This window comes from Zophobas morio, unplaced genomic scaffold (genome assembly GCF_036711695.1).
Source record: "Zophobas morio isolate AGI-343-1 ecotype UQ-CSIRO unplaced genomic scaffold, CSIRO_AGI_Zmor_V1 ptg000004l, whole genome shotgun sequence".
In the NCBI taxonomy this organism is placed as follows: Eukaryota; Metazoa; Arthropoda; class Insecta; order Coleoptera; family Tenebrionidae; genus Zophobas; species Zophobas morio.
Genome location: NW_026972109.1, coordinates 17,964,461 through 17,988,668, shown reverse-complemented (window position 1 = coordinate 17,988,668; position 24,208 = coordinate 17,964,461). Strand labels below are relative to the sequence as shown.

Genomic DNA, 24,208 nt, shown 5'->3' with positions numbered 1-24,208 from the left:
CTATTGTAAATTTTGAGGTGATGTTTATTTAAAACTTGGTATTAATGCTCTTCAACATAAATAACGAAACACGTATTTAAGCATTTTCGGTGATTCGACCCCAAAGGCGGTATCTAAGTTTGTATAGGAACAATATTTCTACTATAAATTTAAATTTTTACGTGAAACTTGGTAATAATGCTCTTCAACACAAGTAATGAAACACGTATTTGAACATTTTCCGAGATTCAACCCCTAAGGGGGTGAAAAGTGGTGGCTAACTTTATATCGGAAAATTATTTCTATTGTAAATTTTTGACATGGAATTTAGTATTAATGCATAGTGGAACACGTAATTAAGCATTTTCCGAGATTCAACCCCAAAGGGGGTGAAAAGTACTGGTTAAGTTTGTATAGGAAAAGTATTTCTATTGTAAATTTAAATTTTTGCGTGACTTGATATTAAATTAATGCTCTTTAACACAAATAATGAAACACGTATTTAAACATTTTCTGAGATTCAATCCCTAAGGGGGTGAAAAGTGGTGTTTGAGATTGTATGGGAAAAATATTTCTACTGGAAATTTAAATTTTTACGGGGAACTTGGTATTAACACTCTTCAACACAAATAATGAAACATGTATTTCAGATTGTTTCGAGATTTCACCCCTAAGAAGATGAAAGGGGGTGACAAAGCTTTTATGAGCAAACATTTTTTTTATGTCGATTTTTACTGGAAATTGTATTAATGTCCTTCAACGCACTTTTTACTTGAAGGTTGATAATAATGCTCTTCAACACAACGAATTGTCTACGTGAGCGAAGCCGCGGGCGAAAAGCTAGTGATAAATAAATAAAAAAAGTATATTTTATAATAAACAACAATTGGCAATACATGGATATTTACTTTAATTAACCCAATCATCATCATTAATTATTTTTGGTATTTATTATTTTTTAAGAGAAAATAATGACTTCGTCGCATATACGTGTTTAATTTATATAAATTGATAACGCAGAGTTAAAACTCCATCCATGCGTCCCTGGGCCGATGCACTCTTTTTTTATGTTTGTCACATTTGTTTTACTACGCATTTTATTAATAATTCTTTTGGTGGGGATTAATATAACAATTTTGTTAGAGAGTCGTAAGCTGAATAACTTCTGATATTAAATTTCTGAGTCAGCAGTAGTACAACTTAAAAAAAATACACTTACGTGAATATAGTCCTTATCCTGACTGTGCGTCAAATTAAGCCCATGCATCCTCGACTCATACATCAGCAGCTCCTTAACCAAATCAAAAACCACCAACACATCAGCCCCATAAAGCGTCGGTGTGACATTCGTCGCCTTATAAAGATCCGACGCCAACTTAATAGCCACAAACGTATTCAACAACAAATCTCCCTTCTCTATGTTACTCAGCTGCTCCCTCAACTCCACGAACCTATCCGACGTACAATTAAACAAATCCGGCTCCTGCCAACCCCCTAGATCATCATCACAAATCCTCGACGCCTTCCCCAGCGCTCCTTTCGGACAATTCTCTACCGCCTCCACCCCAAACACCGTCCTCGGCCACCAAATCTTGTCAGCCGAACTCCTCGGACACCCATCGTAAATCACCTCACACCCTTGCAGCGTAACCTCGGCATACGTGTTCGGACAAGAATCACACTTCTGCCCTATGACACCATCCCGACACCTGCACTGACCCGTTTCGTGGTCGCACTGCGTGCTGAACGACCCCACGTGATAGCAGTCACAGGGAATGCACTTCGTGGTGCCTTTGGGCTGGTAGTGGTTTTCTCGGCAACTACACTGGCCATTGCTTTTGTCGCAGTCGGGGTTGTAACCGAATTCTACGTCGCAGTGGCATGGGCCGCACACGGGGTACCCCCACCAGCTGGAGGGGCACGGTTGGGCCACTTTGTTCTCGCAGTAGTCGCCCGAGTACTCGGTGGAATTGCAGTGGCAGGTGTAGCCTCTTCTGGTTTTGGTTTCGACGCAAGTGCTGGAGCGCTCGCACGGGCTCACGGTGCAAACCGGGACGCAGAGAGGGCCGACGTGGCCTTCGTAACACTCGCAGGAGGAACGGCCCCATTTGGTTATACATTTTGAGGTGGCTGGACAATCGCTTTGACACTCTGTTAGAGAAGGACAGCCGTCTTCGACGTTCTCTTTCACAGTGGGGCGGTTGAGGGTGGTTTGTTGCGTACCGATGCGGACGTCTTGGATACACCCTTCGAGGTAGTTAAAGCCTGCGTTTAAACTACTGTAGGAGTTGTCGGGGCCCCCGATTAAAATTTTTCCGATGTATAAACCCTGGATTTTTTCTGTAAATTGAACGATGGAAGTGTGTTCACCATAATCTATCGAGAGCTTAATTTCAGTGCCGACCCACGTAATCTCAACGTGGTGCCACTCTCCATTCGATAAATCTTTAGTTGAGAGAGAGAAAGATTCGCCGTTGTATGAATACAGAAGGAACCCATTTTGTAAAGAAATCACAGCCGAGCTATTCTGACCAACTTGAATCGACATCAAAAACGTGTCTTTCTGTAACGTCCTCACAGACAAAGCGTTCAACCACGGTAACTGTATGGGTCGCAACAATGGGTTAAACGAAAGAGTACCATCCCCCGAAAAGTGCCACGGCTGGCTTATCATCTCCCCGCAGTCTCTTCCGCCGTACCCCCCTGGACACACACAACGAAACATTGCCCATCCCTCTCTACAAACACCACCATTTTTACAAGGGCTGGATGTGCAAAATGAGCGTTTCTCCGGACACCCAGGTGAAGTACCATTATCAGTTACAAACCTACAAGCAAAAATGACACGTTCACTCCTCAAACTAAAACCAAAACGTACGTATTTAAATCGACGAACTTATAATCGACTTCAAAGTCAGAGATGCACCCTTCGAAGTGTCGATTCCTCGTCTGGAAATTGGCGGACAACGACGGTAAACCTCCAAGTTGTAGTGGTCCTGTGAGATCTAGAAACCTGTGACACGTTTCGGTGAGAGAGGCACACCGTGGTTCCAATTGGTACTCGGCGAAACCTGCGCATGCCCACTTTCCGCCTAAGTCCTTTCCGTGTTTCAAGGCCAAGGCGGTGTCGCAGTCGTCGATGGATACAGTGACGGACTGAAATGGGTGATGTTAGCTGAGCTCGTAAACTGAGTTAGTTTATTACTTTATTAAAGTAGGATACGTCGACTGAATGCCAATTGCCGTCAGAAATCCCGCCTGGTATTGAAGCGACGGCTTTTGTCACATTACTACCGAGAGAAAAGGAGAACTGGATTTGATCGTTGATGATTTCTAATGAAATGAAGTCGTGGAGTTCGTTATAGCGGCCGTTGTATAGGAGTAAGCCGTTGCGGGATTGGGTGGCGAACCTGAAATTTCATATCACGTGTTTTAGGGAAAGTTATGAACAACGTAGTACACAATTTTATTCCTTTGAACGCCACCACTTACCTCAACCTCAAATGCAACCGATGCCTCTGCTTCAAACTCGGAAACGTCAAAAACGAGCTCTTCGTAAAACTCCTTGTCTTCAACTCGCACAACGACGTATAGTGCTCGGACCCCGTATCCAGCGAACACTCCTCGCACACAAACGATTTGCCGTTTTTCGGATTACATGTACTTCCCGTTTTGCATAGATTGGGATTACAGTAATCGTCGGTGAGTTTCAACTCGCAGTTCGTTCCCGTGTAGCCGTGAGCACAAACACAAGTGTAACCACCTTCTCGAACCTTGCAAGTCCCGTTATGCTGACAAGGTGATGAATAGCACAGGTTTACTTCTGTGTCGCATAAATAATGTTCCCGTGAACCTGTGAATCCTTTGGGGCACTGACACGTGAACGTCGTCACTGGGTAGATCGGCCTGAAGAGAACGGTGTCGCTGCTGATAAAATCTGACGCGTTGCCGAACTTCAGCACCGTGAGACATTCTTCGTAGTTGAGGCAGGGTTCTCGGACGCAAAGGTTGTCGTCGAAGGGGAGAATCTGAAGAGTGGAGGATAAGCGGTTTGAGAAAAAAAGTGAATCTTACAGAATTATCAAATCTAGTAATTCAGTTCTTATTAAAAAATGAAAAATCTTTTGAAAAAGAAAAACCAAGCGATACAAAAGAGATGCCCAACCATTAATTTTCTTGTAATATTTACATACCTTGATCCTCTTTCACCCCTTATCCCATAAATTCGCAGAATTTAATTCTTTATTCTTTAGATTATTATTCCACATTTCCCTAAACTATGAAGTCTTTGAGAGTTAACTTGGTATCATTAAACAAATTACCATTAATAATAAATTTCCCTTATACCTAGTTATGAAAATCTTTTATACAGGACGATTTCGAAATGTGTGCAATAAAAAAAAATGGAAATAGCTCACAATAATATTTATTGCACTGTGTAAAATTCACGTTCCTAAGTGGTGGCAATGTCTAGAAAAAAATATTTGAAATTAAATATGTATACCACTGATAGTGTACTATTTACTGAATGGCACAGAACGAATAGAATTAAAAATCAAAAAAGTGGCGCATTGATAAGCAACATGTAAAAACACGATAAGAGACAGTTAGTTGCCGTCGTGTGTTCGGTTAACGTCTTTAACAATCGTGAATTTCCAATTCGTGTCGTGAAGGTCCTAACTTTTTAAATTGTATTCTGTTTACCGATGAAGCAGGATTCACTCGCAATGCTGTTTTCAACAGCCACAACACTCACATTTGGTCGGATGAAAATCCACATGCTCGTCAAGAAATACAATTTCAACGACAGGCCGGTATCGTAAATGACCGTTTAGTTGAACCTTATGTTTTACAAACAGACTAAAGGCTGCACAGTTCCTCGAGTTTTTAAATAATGTACTGGAAGAGCGACTAGATGTGGAAGTTGTTTTTTCTATATTTACACATTACTTCGGTACGTGATGCCGTGGTTAGAATTATTGCATATATTTCGAAATCACCCTGTATATCAACATAAACTCTCTCATAAATTCATACCAATTTCTAATCACAAACAGGCCGAAATATTTCCCTTAGAATTAAAGAACACAATAAATTAATTACTCAGTATTCAAGCACTGGTATAACTAACAAAAATTCAGATTTTGCCAAGCACATTTTAGAATTTGAACATTCCTTTCAAAAAGCACCACTCTCATTTTTTTCGAAATTCTTGAAACTTATAAAGCAGTTAGAGATCATAAACTAATTTGTGTGAATGAACAAACTAGTTTCAATACCCCATTCCTTTCTTCCATCCTACTATCCTCTTAATCCTATGGTCCTCCCCACTTTTGCTTTTTGCTCTTTCTGTGGTTTACACTTGGATTTTCTTTTTGAAGACATTTTTAACTTTTTAATAATTCTATAGATTTTTCTACTGCCTATCTGTAGAACACTCGATAGATGGTGCCTATTACGATTTTATTTCTAGAATACTATCTAGATGGCGCTTGTTACATTTTTATTTCACCGTCAACTTAATCTGCCTCCACTGCGCTCTGTACGCCCGTCACAATATGTTCATTTCCATTGTTGAAATTTATTCTACTAACCTCAAAAATTTGGGGCTTAACTAACACCTTCTGTCGATACTAATTTTTCTTACTATGATTGACATAGCAAACATTTGTATTTCAAAAGTGTCAAAAGGACGCAAAAATATTACATATAGTCTTTACCATTTCTATTGAAACACCACCTGTTGATTTTGCCTAAAATTTAGCAATTGCTAACAGTTTTCGGTTGATTGACAACGGCTTTTAGTTAGAAAATTGTCTGAATATGAACGTTGCCAAATTTACGATCAACAAGTGGTGTTTCAATAGAAATGGCAAAGACTATATCTATTTACATTACTAAAGAACACATAGAAAAGCATAAATCCAAGATGGAATAACAAAACTACTTGGTGATGTGTAGAATAAAAATGAAATGATAAATTCCAAAGATGTTCAGCTCTTCTATCCGTTGGGAAAAATTATGTACGAATACTAGTCAACATATTTCAAAAAAAAAAAAAAAAAAAATAATAAGAACGGATCCCTAATATGAAGAAAGATAACTGGTTATTATTATAGTTTTCGCTGTAAATGTTAAAGCGTGAGCAGTCTCCTGTATTAGACTCTGTAGACCAACTGATAACGATGAATTTTGAATATCTGTGATACAATTTGGAAAAGTAACATTCAACCTTTTTAATCGTTCGTCCGAAATATCTACATATCGTGCGATAGTGCTGTCCAGGGATTTAATGTAATGGTTTCTACTATATATAGGGTGTCTCTTTTATTTGATACAACCCTTGTAACTGTTTTATTCTTTAAGATAAACCTGTAGTTCTTTGAGCAAATTTGTAGCATTTTAAAAGATCTATGTGATGGTAACCACAGAACCGGAAATTACGTAACCTTATTTTTTTTTAATCGAACACTACGTATATTTTTTCATAAATGGAAAGATTGATTTTGTTACTACAAAAAATCAAAAGCAACCAATATTCTAAAATCAATAATGAATATTTAGTAAAATATCTCAAAAATTTTCCGTTTAATTCACAATCTATAGTTGCTTGAAAAAAAATTAAAAAAAAGTTGCCATTACACAGATCTTTTAAAATGATACAAATTTGTTCAAAGGACTACATATTTATCTTTAAAAATAAAAAAGTTACAGGGGTTGTATCAAATAAAAGACACCCGTTATGTTGCGTAGGTACTTGAAAAAAATTATACATTTGTCACTACATTTAACGGTACCATTAGCATCTTGAAATTTTTGTTTGAATACTTTCAAAATTTGTTGGCCATAAATGCTTTTTTGTTAAAAATGTCTAGCAGGCTTTATACGCAAATATTTTTGAAGGGTATACAATTTTTTTAGGATTTTTTAAATTGGCAATTTCAGCTTGTAATCTTTCTTTTATCAACTCCGATGTTCCATCAAAGGCCTTGAAGTAACGCGAAATTGTAATTTTGGTCGATAATTTTGATAAATGTTTTCTCCCAAATTCACATCCTTTTGGAGAACTAAATCTCCAATCTTATTTTACTAAGGTAAGATTGACTTTGGCGAATGACACTCTCCAAGAAAATAAAGGGCGGGTGGGCGGGGCCAGTACTTGCTAAGATAAGACTGATTTTGGCGAATTACATACCCTCTATACCCTGTTCAAACGAAAGAGTCAGTGATCACGTGAAACCTGCATGATGCATTCTGGAGCCGAGTGCGCGTAAGATTACTGCACATAGCCCGTGTTACACTGTAGAGAAATTTTAAGTTTTGGTTTTGACAAAATAATGTTTCCAACATCCGTCTTGATGGCGGTCACAAGCATAAAAACAAGCAAAAATACAAACTACGAAAGCAAGGAGACGACACAACGCAAGGGATGAGTCAACAATGAAACGCATCGGCAATGAAATATCGGTACAGTGTAAAACTGGCTTGGGAAAAACCCTTCACCAAATTTGTCGGTTAGGCAGTTGAAGACGCGCTGATCACGCGTCTTTATTGCAGACTCTTTCACTTGCATATACTATAGTTCGTAGTACTTCCTAAGATAAGACTCATTTTGGCAAATGACATACCCTCTAAGAAAATAAAGGGCGGGTGGGCGGGGCTAGTACTTGCTAAGATAAGACTGATTTTAGCGAATGACATACCCTCTAAGAAAATAAAGGGCGGGTGGGCGGTACTAGTAGTTGCTAAGACAAAACTGATTTTGGCGAATGACATACCCTCTAAGAAAATGAAGGACGGATGGGCGGAGCTAGTACTTGCAAAGGGGTCCCATTGGTATTTTAATTTTAAAGTACCATCATACAGCTCGCTTCGGTCTCTGAAAGATTCTGGAGGTCCCATTGGTGTTTTATTTTTCGAAGTACTATACTATAGCTCTCTTCACCCGCTGAAAGAATCTCGGGGATCTATTTGTGTTTTGTTTTTAGAAGTACCATAATAGAGCTCGCTTTGAAAGAAGAGAAATCTTAAAGAACCATTGGTGTTTCATTTTTAGAACTACCAAAATGCAGCTCGCTTCACTCGCTGGGAGAATCTTAAGAAACCATTGGTGTTTTACTTTTAGAAATACAATGATTCACTTCGGTCTCTGAAAGATTCGGAAAGTTCCATTGGTGTTTTATTTTTAGAAGTACAATACATTTCGCTGCACTCACTGAAAGAATCTCGGAGACTATTAGTGTATTATTTTCAGAAGTACCATAATGTAGCTCACTTCGCTCGTTGAAAGAATTTCAAGGAACTATTGGTGTTTCAGTTTTAGAATCGCACAGAATCGGGGAACCTTTCGAGTATAATTTTTAAGAACATGTAAAAGAAATATCCCATTTTGGTTTTTTCTTTTTGACTGCGTCGTCATAAAGTCTTCGTAACAATTTTGACGATTCAGAGTTTTTTTTGTTTTCTACTTCAAGGTCTTTTAATTTTCCCAAACAGTTTTTGTATTTTTGTGCCATTCTTTATAACTTTAAATTTAGAGCTTTGCAATATCTTACATTATCCACTTCTCTTTGGTTAATTGAATCAAATTGAATAAATTTATAGTTACTTTTGTCTTGAAAGACAGAATCACCATCAGGAATATGACACTCTTCAACATTGTAATACAGGGGTGGCTGGTGCCGGGAGCCACAAGGGCACGTGCTCCCCCAAAATTACAATGTCTACAAACACACTGGACATAGCAAAATAGTAATTTTCAATATTTAAAAAATTAGCCGGAAATTTGTGTCATGATTATCAAAACTAATTTTTTTTATCTCGCTCCACCTGTATAAACTGTATCAAAACTTACTTCCACTTACATCTAAAGATGTGTCTTGGATATATGATATGTTATTTCTGATGAAATGCTGATAAAAGCCGGGAACGAACACCGAATCATGGCTGATTTAAACGTTTTGTTTACACTGCTGCCATGAAAACCTAGTCGCTTGATTGATTCACCTGGACTGGCGGTCCCATTCCGACAGTGCTCGGCAGGATTGAGTTACTATCGCAGGTTTTAATTTTCATTCTGCGCGAACACGTATGATAAATATTCTTGGATAATCTTCTCGGTAATACAAACATTCGGTAATAACTACACACCGCCTATATTAATAATATTCAGACATAACGTAAGGTCGACAAAAATCGCCATATATTACGCCCATTGATAATGTACATAAAATTTAGTGGAGTGTGAATTTGCATTACGTGAACATGACGAAAGTAGGGAATCACAAAATCCAGGTATATTTCGAGGTCTGATTGATTTTATGACTGAATTGGACTTTAACAGACCATGTAAAAGAAGCAACGGTTTTTAAAGTAACGGAAAAACTGTCTAAAATGAACTTTTAGATGCCATGAACGCAAAATTTTGACCGAAGACAAAAAGGTATGTGGAGAAATCCTTTTGTATTTAATTGAATGTATTTTTGTATTTATTTCCGCCACACAATTTCGTCTATTAATTGGTAATAACCAACGCGCGGAATTGTGTTTCATACGCTAGATCCAGTGCTGTCGCGGCGATAGTTTGATTACAAATATATTTTTCTTTTGGACTATATCAACATAATATAACATTTCAAGATCACAAATCTGTGGTCCTGTGTATGAAAAATTAAAAAGGGCATCGAGTATTTTTATTTGAAGTAATATAGTAATATAGAAGTAGTTTTTTAACAAGCCGTAAACACTCCTAGCGAACTCTTAGCGACGCACTGGCTACGACCTTGTGGACCAGATCAAAGCGTCCCCACTACTCGCCGTAAAACACACCTTGCTTCAACTGGGGAATTGCATCCGTAAGATACTTTTCCGCCCAATGGTAATAACAACTTGTTTTATATCTTCATATTTAACTCATCAATCAAACTGTGTCCCCCCATTTCAAAAGGTCACGAGCCGCCACTGGTTTTACAATCAAAAGAATTTAATTTAACAAGATATTGTACAAAAATTACTCTACATACAAATTTAGAAGGGATTGCTGATGGAGTAATTCGTCTTCTTTTGCCAGAATTATTTATGCAGTCTGTTTCATAATCTTTATAGCATACAGCACTTTTTTCTTTTAGTTTCGAGATGTCTAATGATTAGTAGCACTTAATATTAATCGGGAGTCACAGAGTAGGTATTAGTCGAAAATACCTTTTTATTTTGAGGACACATTTTGGTAACATACCTAGTTCATTACCACTTTATAAAATATCTCGCTTTGAATTTAAAGTACTCAAACTAATGGATACTGTGAATAAAAATTCTGCAAGAGAGTTTTTCAAAAAACGTAAAACAAAGGTCTTGGTCCGTTTCCAATCAACGTCAAAATATTTAGGTACATTACGTTAATATTTTGCCTTTTTTTTCTTAATATACATAGTATTCTTTGAACAACACGATACTCAAAAACATGTTTTTAATATCTTGTAAAGAAAAAGTGTTTTGCAGTTAAGCTCCGCCTCCTTGGTTCACGGCGAATAAAAAAAATCATCACAATTGAGACAGGGCGGGTGGGCGGGCTTACATTTTGCCTTTTTGTTTTAATATGTGTAAACTTCTTTTCACACATGAAACTTAAAACATGTTTAAAATGGAAAATTTATATAAGGAAATATCGATTTTGCAATTAGGCTTCACCCCATAATTGCAGAATCCATATTTCCTTGCAAGAATGCACCATTTTAAACATGTTCTAAGTTTTTAAGTAAATTAAAAAAAAGACAAAATGTAAACCCCGCCCACCCACCCTATCTCAATTCTGATGATTCTTTTTATTCGTCGTAAGTCGAGGGGCGGAGCTTAATTACTTTTCTACGAGAAATTACTATGTGAAATATGTTCTTAAGTAATCGTGTTATACAAAGAAAACTAAATGTATTAATTAAAAAAGAAAACCAAAAGAGAAGCCCCACCCATCCGTCTCGATCTCAATCGTGATGAATCGAGGGGTGGAGCCTAATTACAAAATCCTTATTTCCTTAAAAAATTTACCTCATCTGCGTAGCGGAGGCAGATTAAGTTTGTGGTGCCTGAATTTTTAGACTAGCAGAATCAATTTACGACCGATATTGTGACGTCTGTACGGAGCGCAGCGGAGGAAGATTAAGTTGGCGGTGTTTTATTTTAAGAATACTAGGGTTTCTTTCATTTCCTAGTTAGACCTTAGGTTGCTGTTGACAACAGCTCTGAAGCCTAATTTTTGTAATTATGTAATTACCAAGTTTGCTACTTTGTTTTTTGTAAGCTAATTTTCTGTTAATCTTTTAACTCTGATGATGGTACCAGTAGGTACCGAAACTTGTTAGCCCTCACCTCAACAATAAAACCTTAACTTCTGTGGCGTCGACCTAATTTTTTCCCATCTTTTTCGTATATTACAGAATTATTTATTAGAAAACTTTTAATTAATAATATTCTACGATGGATGACTTCTTATTACATGATTATGATTATTATCATTATTATTACAGAATTGTGAATATGTCCACCTTATACTGCGCCAGGATGCGCTCTAACTTTTTAAAAGTGTATATAATAAATAAACAAATACTTTACCTGTACTGTGGAAAGTCGAGCGAGGATACCTCTATTCAGATAAACCCTCTCTTGCAGAAACTGAGGGGCGTAATATACTTCCTTCGGTATGTCAGGCCGTCTTACCGAAAAGCTCACATTGAGAATTTTCGCGTCTACATCTGTGTCGTCCTGTACGCTAAAAATGAAGATGTTCTCTTTAGGACACGGAATAATGGCTGCTAATCCGTCCATAAAGAACCCCAACAGGGGCGACAAGAACGCTTCTTTCGTCATCTGGTTAAGCCTGACCGTAATCGAATTATACAACATCTCCTCTGTTATCAACCTAACCGACAACTGCATGATCGCTTTCACTTCATTAACCCCATCTGTAACCGACACCTCCATGGACGCTATTTTAGGAACATTCGTGTTAAGCTGCGGCGACAACTGTATCTGTCCCGTACTCTCATTCAAAGCCACCAAATTCGCATTATTCCCACTCAGAATCTTATAGTGCAACTTATCGGAAACGTCTGCATCGAAAGCCGGGATGCGTCCGATCGGTCCGGTTGGAAAAAAATCCCTGTAGTTATTAAACATGATGAGAAAATCGTGAAGAACCGGAGCGTTGTCGTTAACATCCGTAACGATAATCTCGACATGCGCATCACTGCGTAACGGTGGGCTCGCTGCGCGCACGATCAAATCGAACTTCTTTTTGGGGCTTTCGTAGTCTAGTTCGGTCATGGTTAATAAGTCGGCTTTTTCGGAGCCAGGTCTTGTGACTAGAGAGAAACTTTGGCTGTCCTCGCCACCTATAATTGAGTATTGTACGATGGCGTTGACACCTTCGTCTGGGTCTTTTGCGTATATCTCTCCCACGGTTGAGCCAATTGGGCTGTTTTCGGGTATGCATAGAACTATTTTGTCTGAGTCGAACGCAGGCGGTGAGTCGTTGATGTCATCGATGCGGATGGTTACCGGTACGGAACTACTCAAAGTCGGTGATCCACGATCGATGGCGTAGGCCTCTAGTTCATAGACGGCCACCGATTCTCGATCTAGGCCTTTGTTGGTTCGTATGACGCCACTTGTGGCGTCTATGACGAAGGAACCGTCTTCTTTGTCTTTCTCACTCAAGGAGTAGGATATTTTGCCGTTGAGCCCCACGTCGGCGTCTGTGGCTGATACTTGAACCACCGAAGTACCTACCAATACGTTTATAAACAAAATGAAAACAATTTTTCATGAAGTTAAATCAGTTTTGTGACTTATAAACTGTACATGAGTAAATGTAGAAAAATATTACTCAAAACGACAAAGTGGTTCTTTGTCACAAAAAACAAGAGGTAATTAATGCTTTTGTGCTGTTACTTTTTCTGCAGTTTGTAACAGGTTGTTATGACCGGATCTGGGTCGAAAAAGTTTATTACACAAGTAGTTATTGCGGAGTCACACGCAAGGTAGATTTATTACCAAAACAAATAATAAATAATTGGAGGAAGAACATTTTTTGAAGCACATTATTCGCAACACGTAAGAAAGCCCGATTTGAAGTAATTTGTCTTTTTATTTGTGTTGTTTTAGACAATAAACTAACTTCTCTGTCATTTCTAATACAAGTAGAAAAAAACTTAAAAGGTTATTTCGACAGAACTTCCCTCGCCCTCGAAATACAGCATAACAAACAACGCAAAACCAGGGGGGTAAATAATAGTTCGGCAGTCCACGCAAATTCAAGGAGACGTAGTCCGCATAAGTACGGACAATATGAAATATATTTAAAGCAGGCAACAAACTGGAATAAATGGTTTTTGGAAAAATCGAAAAATTGAAAAATCGAAATATCGAACAATAGACAAATTGAAAAAAATTCATAAATCAAGACACTGGGAAATCTAGAATTTTAAAAATCGAAAAATGAAAAATCGAAAGCGAAAAGCCGAAAAATAGAAAGATAGAGAAATCGAAACATCAAAAAGTCGAAAAATTAAAATAACCAAAAATTGAAAGAAAAGTTCCCAAAATTGAAATGTTGAAAAAATCGAAAACTTGGAAAGTCGAGAAATCTGAAAATCAAAAGGTCGAAAAATGTTAAAATTTCAATAACCAAGACATCACCAAATTGAAATATAAAAAAAAAACGCGAAAAATTGAAAAATCAAGAATTTAGAAAATCGAAAAACTGAACAATAGAAATATCGAAGAATTGAAAAATCTAAAATTAAAAAAATTAAAATGTCGAAAAATTGAAAAATCGAGAAATCTGAACATCAAAAAAATTGAAGAATCAAAAAACTGAAAAATCGAGAAATTGAAAATTCCAAGACTGAAATGACGACAAATTAGAATATCGAAAAATTCAAAAACTGAAACATCACAACATTCATAAATCGAGAAATCGAAATAGGCCAAAATCGAAAAGTTAAAAATTAAAAAATTAAAATTAAAAAAAAATAGAGAAACTGAACAATCAAAAAGTCGTTATATCGAAATCTTGATAAATCGAGAAATTGAAACTTTGAAAATCGAAAAATTAAAAATTTTAAAAAACGAAAAATTTAAAAAGAAAAGTTAAGAACCGAAAAATTCAAAAATCGGAAAACCGAAAAATTGAAATAAATGGTTTTTGGAAAAATCGAAAAATTGAAAAATCGAAATATCGAACAATAGACAAATTGAAAAATGAAAAATCGAAAGCGAAAAGCTGAAAAATAGAAAGATGGAGAAATCGAAACATCAAAAAGTCGAAAAATTAAAATAACTAAAAATTGAAAGAAAAGTTCCCAAAATTGAAATGTTGAAAAAATCGAAAACTTGGAAAGTCGAGAAATCTGAAAATCGAATTTCAAAAAATGTTAAAATTCCAATAACCAAGACATCACCAAATTGAATTATAAAAAAAAACGCGAAAAATTGAAAAATCAAGAATTTAGAAAATCGAAAAACTGAACAATAGAAATATCGAAGAATTGAAAAATCTAAAATTAAAAAAATTAAAATGTCGAAAAATTGAAAAATCGGGAGATCTGATCATCAAAAAAATTGCTGAAGTAAAAAATCGAAAAGTCTAAAAATCGAAAAGTTGAAGAATCAAAAACCTGAAAACCAAAAAATTGAAGAATTGAAAAACTAAAATATTGAAACATTGAAAAATAGAAGAAAAATTGAACAATCGAAAAATTGAAGAATCAAAAATCTGAAAATCGAAATTTTTAAGGAATTGAAAAACTGAAATATGGAAAATTGAAGTCGAGAAATTGAGAAATAGAAAATCAAAAAATGTAAAATTTAGAAACGTCATAATTCAATAGATCGAAAAATTGAAAAACCGAAAAACCGAAAGATCCAGAAATCGAAATATCAAAAAACTGAAAAATTTAAAAATCAAAACATTTAAATCTGCAAAAGTAAAACATTGAATCCATATTTGAAGAATCCCAAAATTGAGAAATCGAAACACTGAAAAATATATATCCAAAAATTGAAAAATGGGAGAAAAATTGAAGAATTGAAAAACTGAAATATCAAACCATTGAAAAATCGAAGAAATATTGAAGAATCGAAAATTTTGAAGAATTAAAAAACTGAAATATGGAAAATTGAAGTCGAGAAATTGAGTGAAATACGGAAATCAAAAAATGCAAAATTTAGAAACGTCATAATTTTAAAAATCGAAAAATCAATAATTTTTAGAATTTTAGAAAAATTGAAAAACCAAAAAATCCAAAACCGTGAAGTTCATAGATAAGAGATCGAGAAATCGAAACAAAAAAAAAAACTGAAAAATTTAAAATTTAAAAATTGAAGAATTTAAAAATTGTAAAAGTAAAACACTGAATCGAAATATTGAAAAACTCCAAACTGAAACATCAAAAAATTGAGAAATCGATAAACTAAAAAATCGAGAAATCAAAAAGTTCAAAAAATGGAAGTCAAAAAATCGAAAAATTGAAAAATGGAAGAAAATTGAAGAATTGAAAAACTAAAATATGGAAACATTGAAGTCGAAAAATCGAGAAATAGGAAAATCAAAAAATGGAAAATTTAGAAACGTCATAATTTGAAAAATCGAAAAATCAAAAATTTTTAGAACCAAAAATTGAAAAACCGAGAAATTCAAAACCGCGAAGTTGAAAAATCGAAAGATCGAGAAATCGAAACATCAAAAAACTGAAAATTTAAAAATCGCAACAGTAAAACATTGAAAAATCCCAAAACTGAAACATAGAAAAATTGAAAATCGAAAAACTGAAAAATCGAGAAATCGAAAAGTCGAAAAATGGAAGTCAAAAAATCCAAAATAGTAAAAATCAGAAACCTAAAAATCGAAAAATTGAAGAATCAAAAACCTGAAAATCGAAAAATTGAAGAATTGAAAAACTGAAATATCGAAACATTAAAGTCGAAAAATCGAGAAATAGGTAAAGCAAAAAATGGAAAATTTATAAAACGCCATAATTTGAAAAATTGAAAAATCAATAAGTTTTAAAATTGAAACATCAAAAAACCGAAAAATCCAAAACCGCGAATTTGAAAAATCGAAAGATCGAGAAATCGAAACATTAAAAAACTGAAAAATTTAAAAATCGAAAAATTTTAAATTCGCAAAAATAAAATATTGAATCGAATTATTGAAAAATCCCAAAACTGAAATATTGAAAAATTGAGAAGTCGAAAAACTGAAATATCGAGAAATCGAAAGGTCAAAAAAATGGAAGTCGAAAAATCAAAAACCTGAAAATCGAAAATCTGCAAAATAGAAGTGTTGAAACAGGAAAATCGAAGCATTGAAAAGTCGAGAAATCGAGAAATGGGAAAATCAAAAAATCAATTAATCCAGAAATGAGAAATCAAAAATTTGAGGAATCGAGAAATTGAAAAACTGAAAAATTCCAAAACTGAAACATCGAAAAATTATTGAGTAATCAAAAGTTAAAAAATCAAGGAATGGAAAAACCGACAAATCAAAAATTCGAAAAACTGAGAAATCAAAAAACTATCTAAAATTCTGATTTTTTCCAGAAATCTGGGTGTAAAACTTAACACGGATTCAAGTTAGGACTATGCTACTTTTTAACATTTAAATAACGGGTAAAAGCATTTGAGTTTACAATTTTAAAGTTTAATTGTAACATGCTGTTATATAATTTTGTTTTTTTTTCCAAAAATCTGGATGCCGATGGTACGTACAAACTCAAAACGGATTCATAAATCTCAAATAGAGGAGTACTTTATTTTATAAAATTTAAATAATATTTAGTATTATAAAATTTGGAGAAGACGTCATTATTTGTCTAATAAAAAACAAACAGCAGACAGAGAGACGGAAACGGAAGACCTATTTTTTCGTACTCTAAGGGTCATGAAACGTCGACACATGAAAGTAACCAGTCGCCCCATGGACTCGACTACAATACTTCCTTAGCTTATGCTCGAGAAGTAAAAATTAGATAATGTCCAATAAATATAAAGGAGTTTTAAATACACTTGCGTGCACACCCCGCATACAACTTAAATCAAATAGCAATAGCACTTACCCACAACGGCATCTTCCAGCACGCTCCCCGAATAAGCCGCCTGTTTAAACACAGGATAATTATCATTAACATCTGTCACTGATATCTCCACATCTGTAGTATCCAACAAAGGGGGGTTTCCCCCATCTCGAGCAGTCACAGTAAGTAAATACCCGCTCATCGTCTCCCTATCCAAAGTTTTCGTCGTAATAATCGCACCAGTTTGCGGATTTATCGTAAACTCAGCCGGATGATCACCGTCGTCCCCCAACGAATACGTGATCTGCGCGTTCAACCCAACATCGTTGTCCGTCGCTGAAACCACCAGAACCGTCGTTCCCACGACCGCGTCTTCGAAAACGCTCGCCGTATACGGCGCATTTTCGAAAACCGGCGAAAAATTGTTGGCATCGGTGATGTTGACGTAAACTGTGGCTGTGTCAGTACGTCCACCCGAGTCCGCAGCCGTCACGGTTAATATATAGCGCTTCTCTTGCTTATAATCTAAGGGTTGGGCTACAGTTATGACGCCGCGTCCGTTCTGCGAGGTTATGGCGAAGCGCCCTCTGGTGTTGCCATTGGTGAGTTCGTAGTGTAAGCGAGCATCTTCATCGGCGTCGGTCGCCGTCACCGTAGCCACTGGTGTTCCCGGAGAGTCGTCTTCAGAAATCACAGCTTCGTAGATTTTTGGTTCGAAAACTGGGTCGTTGTCATTGACGTCTTGCACCGTTATTACTACGCTAGCGCTGGCGGATTGAGGGGGGTTGCCTTGGTCGGTTGCTATAACCTGGAGGGGCAAAATTATCCCATGTATCACAGAAATGACTAAACGTACCTGGAACATAAATTTCGATTGGTCCTCTCTGTCTAGTTCTTTCGTAGTGGTGATCCAGCCACTGTGGGGGTCCACACTTAATGGGAAGTCTTCAGTGCTGCCCCCTATGGAGTCTCTTGGTGCTATAGTGTACTTTATATCGGCGTTAGGACCTTCGTCGGCATCGTAGGCTTGTACTTTAACTATGCTATAACCAGCGGGTGCGTTTTCTTGGATGCTTTCTTGAAAGAGCGAGGTATAGAATCGTGGAGCGTTGTCGTTGACGTCTTTAACGTTGATTAGCAATTGTGTGGTGTTTGATCTGGCTGGACTTCCGCCGTCCTGGGCTCGTATAACCAGGCGGTAATTACGCAAGGTTTCATAATCTAATGGTTTAACAAGTGAAACGTCACCGGTCAGGCTGTCAATGGAAAATTGCGATTGGGTATTGCCGCTTATTATGGCGTATCGGATGGCAGCGTTATTACCCTGGTCGGCGTCCGTGGCTCTAAAAACGTCAATAAATCAAGGTCGTGTGTTGTAAGAGGTCATTTTGCTTTGTTTTCTTTTTACTTTTGATTGAATATTGAAAAAACGTAAAATGTTCATATTTTTCGACTCACTTTGAGTCTCTTGACAGATAAAAGTATAGTGACTTAAGGCTCGGTAAGTCTTCATTTTAAACAACTTATTATAACAAAAAAATTGGTGTACTGAAGGAAATAACTGTTCATATCATTCTGCTACTGTGAACTTTTTCTTTTTTTGCCATTTTGTTTTTCATGCAACGCTAAATCTAAAACGGCCAGATCACGTTTCGAGACGTTTTAGCTGCGAACAGTGATTTTAAATTACAGTAACTTTGGTATTTAACTTCTGAAAACATTTCTAAATCAATAACATGGGTGGAAACAACCCGGTAATATTAGTTATATGGTTAATTTGCCTTGAACTAGACAACTCAAATTGATTATTATTATTGAGCAACAGCATATCATTAAATACAATTCTTTTAAATGTAAATATTGATTACATATTTTCTTTGTAGCTAGAGGTCAACATTTATAAAAATAGTGGCTATGTTAGATTTCGTAAAAAAAATAATTAAGGAGATGTGTGAAATTGATAACTATACAAGTAGCGTAAGAATAGTTATTTATGCAACAAGTGCAAAAAGTGACTGATTCTTTCACGCGACGTAACAATACGTTGTGTGCAAGAACACTTTTGCACGTGTTGCATAAAACATTTTTTCTACAATCGTGGATATAATGCACCATTGTAGAAAAAATGCACCAGTTTTAATGGAGACTTAAATAAAATTCTACAACAACTAAAAGGTATCATCATACTGTCTTATGTTAGTTAGCCCTATGACAACCAAAGAATGTTTCCAAAATCATTAAATCATTCACATATGAGTAATTTTTTACACGATTGTAGAAGAATTTTATTTTGTTAATTTGTTTTTTTTACGCCTATAAATTAAAATGAACATAACTATGCGTGTGGTATCACAGTAAAGGTAAAGACGCACGCTATGCGATTATTTTAAGTGAGTTTTTCTATTGCAAAATTTTATTATGCTGCAATTAAGACACGTATATCAATTTGCTAGGCGGAATATAACACTAACAATGACACTACTGTATTTCCGAAATTTCAAAAAAATAGGGTGAGCCGTTCTTGATTTGATCAACAAAATAAAAGGTCTTATAAATGAATTGTTTTGAGTCTCACTAAGCAATTCTAAAAAAGGTCTCACTCATAATAACAATTTACATCGAAATATGAAAGACAACAGTGGATTGTTAACTTCTTGTTTGCTGTCAAGAAGTTCGCGTACCCGATTTTGCATTGATACAAATGCATTATTCTAAAAAACCACAAACTCAGAACAGGAAGTCGGGACGACGGACAATTTACGATTGTTTCTGCTTGTTTGATAAGGTAATTTAACTCATTCTTTGAATGTAAAAAATATTTCTTAGTTTTCTTTAATTACACTAAAAATTAGATTATCTTAAAAGCATATTGCAAGCGATAAACAACAAAATTTTGTGATGGCATCATCCACATTTATCAAGGGCACGTGTAACAAAACTAAAAAAAAATTATCGAAGATTAATTGGACAGAACTTCCTTCGACTCTGATGTACAATAAAATATATCCAGCGTCTTCGAAAAATTAGAATATTAGGTTTTGCAAATTCTTTTTTATGGGGTCCCCTATAAGTTAAAATAAAGATATGCATACAACATTAAAGTAAAAATTGGCCAAAGATTATCTCAAAAGAATATCCCTCGTCCCTGAAGTACAATAAATCATATCCACCTTTTTCGAAAAATTACAAAATTTAATTTTAGAAATTTTATTTCTTTTACGAAAACTCTTACAAGCTAAAATCAAAGTATGTATGCAATGTTACAGTACATGTAAAGGAGCATGCTACGAGTATATCTGAAATGAGTTTTTTCTTTACAAACTTTTGTGTGATGACGTCATCAACATTTTAAAGGACATGTATATCAGTTTGAATACGTGCAGTGTAATACTAAAAATAACAGTATTGTATTTCCAAATTTTCGAGAAAATGGAGAGAGCCGTTGCTGATTTAATCAATAAAATAAACTGACTCATTTTTTTTTCACCCTGTGTAAGCAAAAATGATAATTCAGAATTATCGACTCACATTACACTTTACATAGTTCCGATAGGATTTATTTGGCAAAATTTTGAGATGACGTCAGCGTTTTTTTGGAGGGGATAAACATATATATTTTTATATATTTGGTTAGCTTACGAGAATTTTAAAAGGCCTGCAAGATTCAAGCCATTCGGTTTTGCAGTTTCTGATTTAATCAATGAAATAAATTGGCTCATTCATCATTTCTTTAGTCACCCTGTATAAACAATTTTAAAAAATATGAATGCAATCATAAAAATCACACGTATACGGCACATTTTAGATAGGATTTATTTGTCAAGATTTTGAGACGACATCATCACTTTTTAGAAGAGTTGAGGGATAAATTTTGATTAACGATTTACCATGTTTCCGATAAACTTAAAACGTTTGCAAGGTTTTAGAGCATTGGGTTTTGCAATTTCAAAGTTTAATTGTAAAATGTTGCTATACAATTTTGTTTTTTACAAAAATCTGGATGTCTAGGATAAAAACTCAAACCGGATTCATAAACTACAAATGGAGGAGTATGTTATTTCATAAAGTTTAAATAATATTTACTATTGTAAAAGTAGGAGATGACGTCATGTCACTGTTGGATCAGACAAATTTTGTCACCAATCGGTTCGGTAGGTTGGACGATTATCTGGCGAATAAAAATCGACACAAACGCGGGCAGAGGGCAGACAGACGGACGGCAACGAGGAATCTATGTTTTCGAACTCTAAGGATCATGAAACGTCGAGAAAACATAAGAGTAGGGAATCGGCCAATGGACTCGATGACAATACATCCTTGGTTTACGCTCGGGAACTAAAACACTATAAATTACAAGCGAGATTTTCATTAGAAAATTTTGAGATGACGTCATTAAATTGATATTAAAGTGTGTGCAAAATTTCGGAACAATAGAGGCGGATTAGTAAGTCACAGGTACATTTTAAGTAATAAAAAGTAATAAGATTGTCAATAGAGGGCAGAAATACGAAAGTAGATCAACACAAGGAGACAGAAAACCTATTTTTTCATTTCGAGGAGATACCAAACGTCGAGAAAATATGAAATTAGCCATTGGTTAAATACACCCTATTATTACAATTGTCTTCTAGTAAACGCTCGAGAAATACAAATTCAAACAACTACAGATAATCTAATTAGTGTAAATAAAGCTTACAATTTGTCCTACAAAGCTGTTTTACCTTTCAGCGTTATCTTGACTCATAAAAACGTTATTCATGTTATGCGTTATTTTATCACTCATTTATTATATTTACTTATTAAAAAAACGACGGTCGGATCCATAAAAAATGCATTACTTAAGGGTAAAATTGTAATAAACTTGGGACGAAATTGGGTATTAAAAGAGAGTCCAACTTTTCGTGGAGGGTGCAAACGACATTAATTTACTAAATTTATACGATGTGACTTAAAAATTACCTTAATGATCTTGACTGGCTTTTGATTTAGCATGTTATTAGTTGTTCTGCAGTGTAAATCGCCATTATCTCCCATAATTTTTAATTTCTTCAGCAACAAGCAGTAAAGAGTGAACGAAGCTCGCGACACAAATTTTTCCAGATGTATCAGAACAATTTAAAACTCATAGTCGCTAATGTCAACAAGTTACACATTTCTACTTACTTGATATGTGCGACAACCGGATTCGACATCCAATCTATATCCTCATCTAGCGCCACCGTATACGTCCTTTCCGAAAACTGCGGATAATTATCGTTATCATCCAAAATATGCACTACCACACTAGCGCTCGCCGATCTCCTCGCACTCTGAGGCGTCGCCAAATCGCTCGCAGTAATAATCAAAGTATACACTTCCGTCGTTTCCCTATCCAGCATCAATCTAGTCGTAATAACCCCCGTCTTCGGGTCAATCTTAAACGCTCGATTATCCTCCTCCTCCGTCGACATTCCTCCTCCGTTAATACTCTGAATCGAATATTCCACATCGGCGTTCTTCCCCACATCCTGATCCGTCGCTTTCAACGTGATGACGGTCGACCCCACACTCACACTCTCCTTAACACTCGCATCATACTCGTTCATCTCGAAAACGGGAGAGTGGTCATTGGCATCCAGAACATTGATCTGGAGCATGGTCGTGCCGCTGCGAGGCGGAAAACTGTCATCCATCGCGGTGACACGGAAATAGTGGACATCCACTAATTCCCGGTCAAGTTTTACTTTGGTGGTGATGATTCCGGTTTTGGGGTCGATATCGAACATTCCCTGAGTACGAGAGTCCAGTAAACTCGTCATGGAATAGTTGATGGGGCTGTTTTCGGGATCGCGGGCTTTGACGGTCGTGACTACCACCCCCGGGTCGCATTCTTCTAACACGCTTGCTACGTATAGGGGTTTTTCGAAGAAGGGTGACTGATTTCTTAATTCGCGTCGAACACGTTTGGCTATATCTGTGTCGTTGAAGAGTTGGTGGTGGTAGACTATCTTCAAGCGGTGTTCTGTGTTGAGGACCCGTATGTCCTCACAGCGGGTCGAAAACAGGATAGTTACTTTCCACAACGGTTCGACTATACACACATCTCTACTTGCCACCAAATCGCCTTGGCTGTGTTCGATTGTGAAGCGGTCGTCGCTGAGGTAATTGAATGCAACTGTGCAGAATTCGCCGATAGTTTTCGGAAGGAAAGCGGAAATCGAGTTGATGAACTGGGATTGCCTTAGGCAGATTTTCTCCCATTTTCCTGGTGTCGGGATGGCGAAGGATGCGTAGGTTTCGGAGATCCATTGTTTCGCTTCGGTGATTCTCTGTTTGACGGAGGGATGGATTTGGGATAGGAAAGGATTGGGCTGGTGAAAACTGCGCCTCCGTCTGGAGTTTTCGTGTAAATATTCGAAATTTTCGTCGTTTTGTTCCGTACACTGCGGTCCCACAATGAGGATACGTAGAGGGAGACTGTAGTAATCGATATCCCTCAGTCGGTTCGATGTGGAGTCGATATGGATTGTGAATAAATTAGGGTAGTAGAGTCCGTTGCACTGCAAGCTCTGCAGAAGGGATACTTGGCCGCTGTGTTGGTCCACGTGGATTAAATTTTCTACAAACGGGGCGGATCGGTGTGAATTTACTTTGTATTTCCGTTCAGAGCCGAGTCTGTATACTGAAGCGTTGAATATTACATCGCCGGGTTGCTGCTTTTCGTCTATTAGTAACAAATAACTGGATACGCAGGGGAAACAAAAATAAAATAAGAGAAAAATGTAAAGGGTTTTTCGAAGCTGTCTCTCAACCATGAGAGAAGACGTTATGATCATTTTTCGACCGGAACAACATCATAATTCATATTTTCGGCAAGTGGAGGTGGATAGGTGGCTTCATTCTGTAACAAAAAACAAGAAATTTGATTCTCATTGATTTTCACGAAAAAATGCACAATTGTATACAATTTGTTGCATATTTTTAGTAGTCTCAGAATTATTCTGAAAAACTAAAACGTGTTAATTTCTAAATTTGAAAACGTCAAAAATTTTGAATGTAAGTATAATACAAACACATTAATTAATACAGAGAGTATTTAAAAAGTAACACTCTGTGAACACAGCCCGTTAAAAAGATCAATCGTTTTTGTCAATATCGCACTTCGCCCTTTTTTTCAATTACAC

The 24,208-nt window shown here is 36.2% G+C and overlaps 1 protein-coding gene across 5 annotated transcripts in view; it reads right to left on the bottom strand.

Moving 5' to 3' along the window:
- LOC135144006 (protocadherin-like wing polarity protein stan) overlaps nucleotides 1-24,208 on the bottom strand; it is a 53,275-nt gene that overhangs the window by 6,499 nt on the left and 22,568 nt on the right. For all 5 annotated transcript variants that reach the window (XM_064075935.1, XM_064075943.1, XM_064075952.1 and 2 more), the window contains exons 2-9: nucleotides 22,209-23,925; nucleotides 17,902-18,388; nucleotides 17,088-17,853; nucleotides 11,584-12,755; nucleotides 3,472-4,007; nucleotides 3,185-3,389; nucleotides 2,858-3,135; nucleotides 1,199-2,807 (exon numbers count right to left, since the gene is read on the bottom strand). In XM_064075935.1, coding sequence (XP_063932005.1) covers nucleotides 1,199-2,807; nucleotides 2,858-3,135; nucleotides 3,185-3,389; nucleotides 3,472-4,007; nucleotides 11,584-12,755; nucleotides 17,088-17,853; nucleotides 17,902-18,388; nucleotides 22,209-23,860 — 6,705 coding nt within the window. In that variant the 5' untranslated portion in view covers nucleotides 23,861-23,925. The remainder of the gene's footprint in view (nucleotides 1-1,198; nucleotides 2,808-2,857; nucleotides 3,136-3,184; nucleotides 3,390-3,471; nucleotides 4,008-11,583; nucleotides 12,756-17,087; nucleotides 17,854-17,901; nucleotides 18,389-22,208; nucleotides 23,926-24,208) is intronic.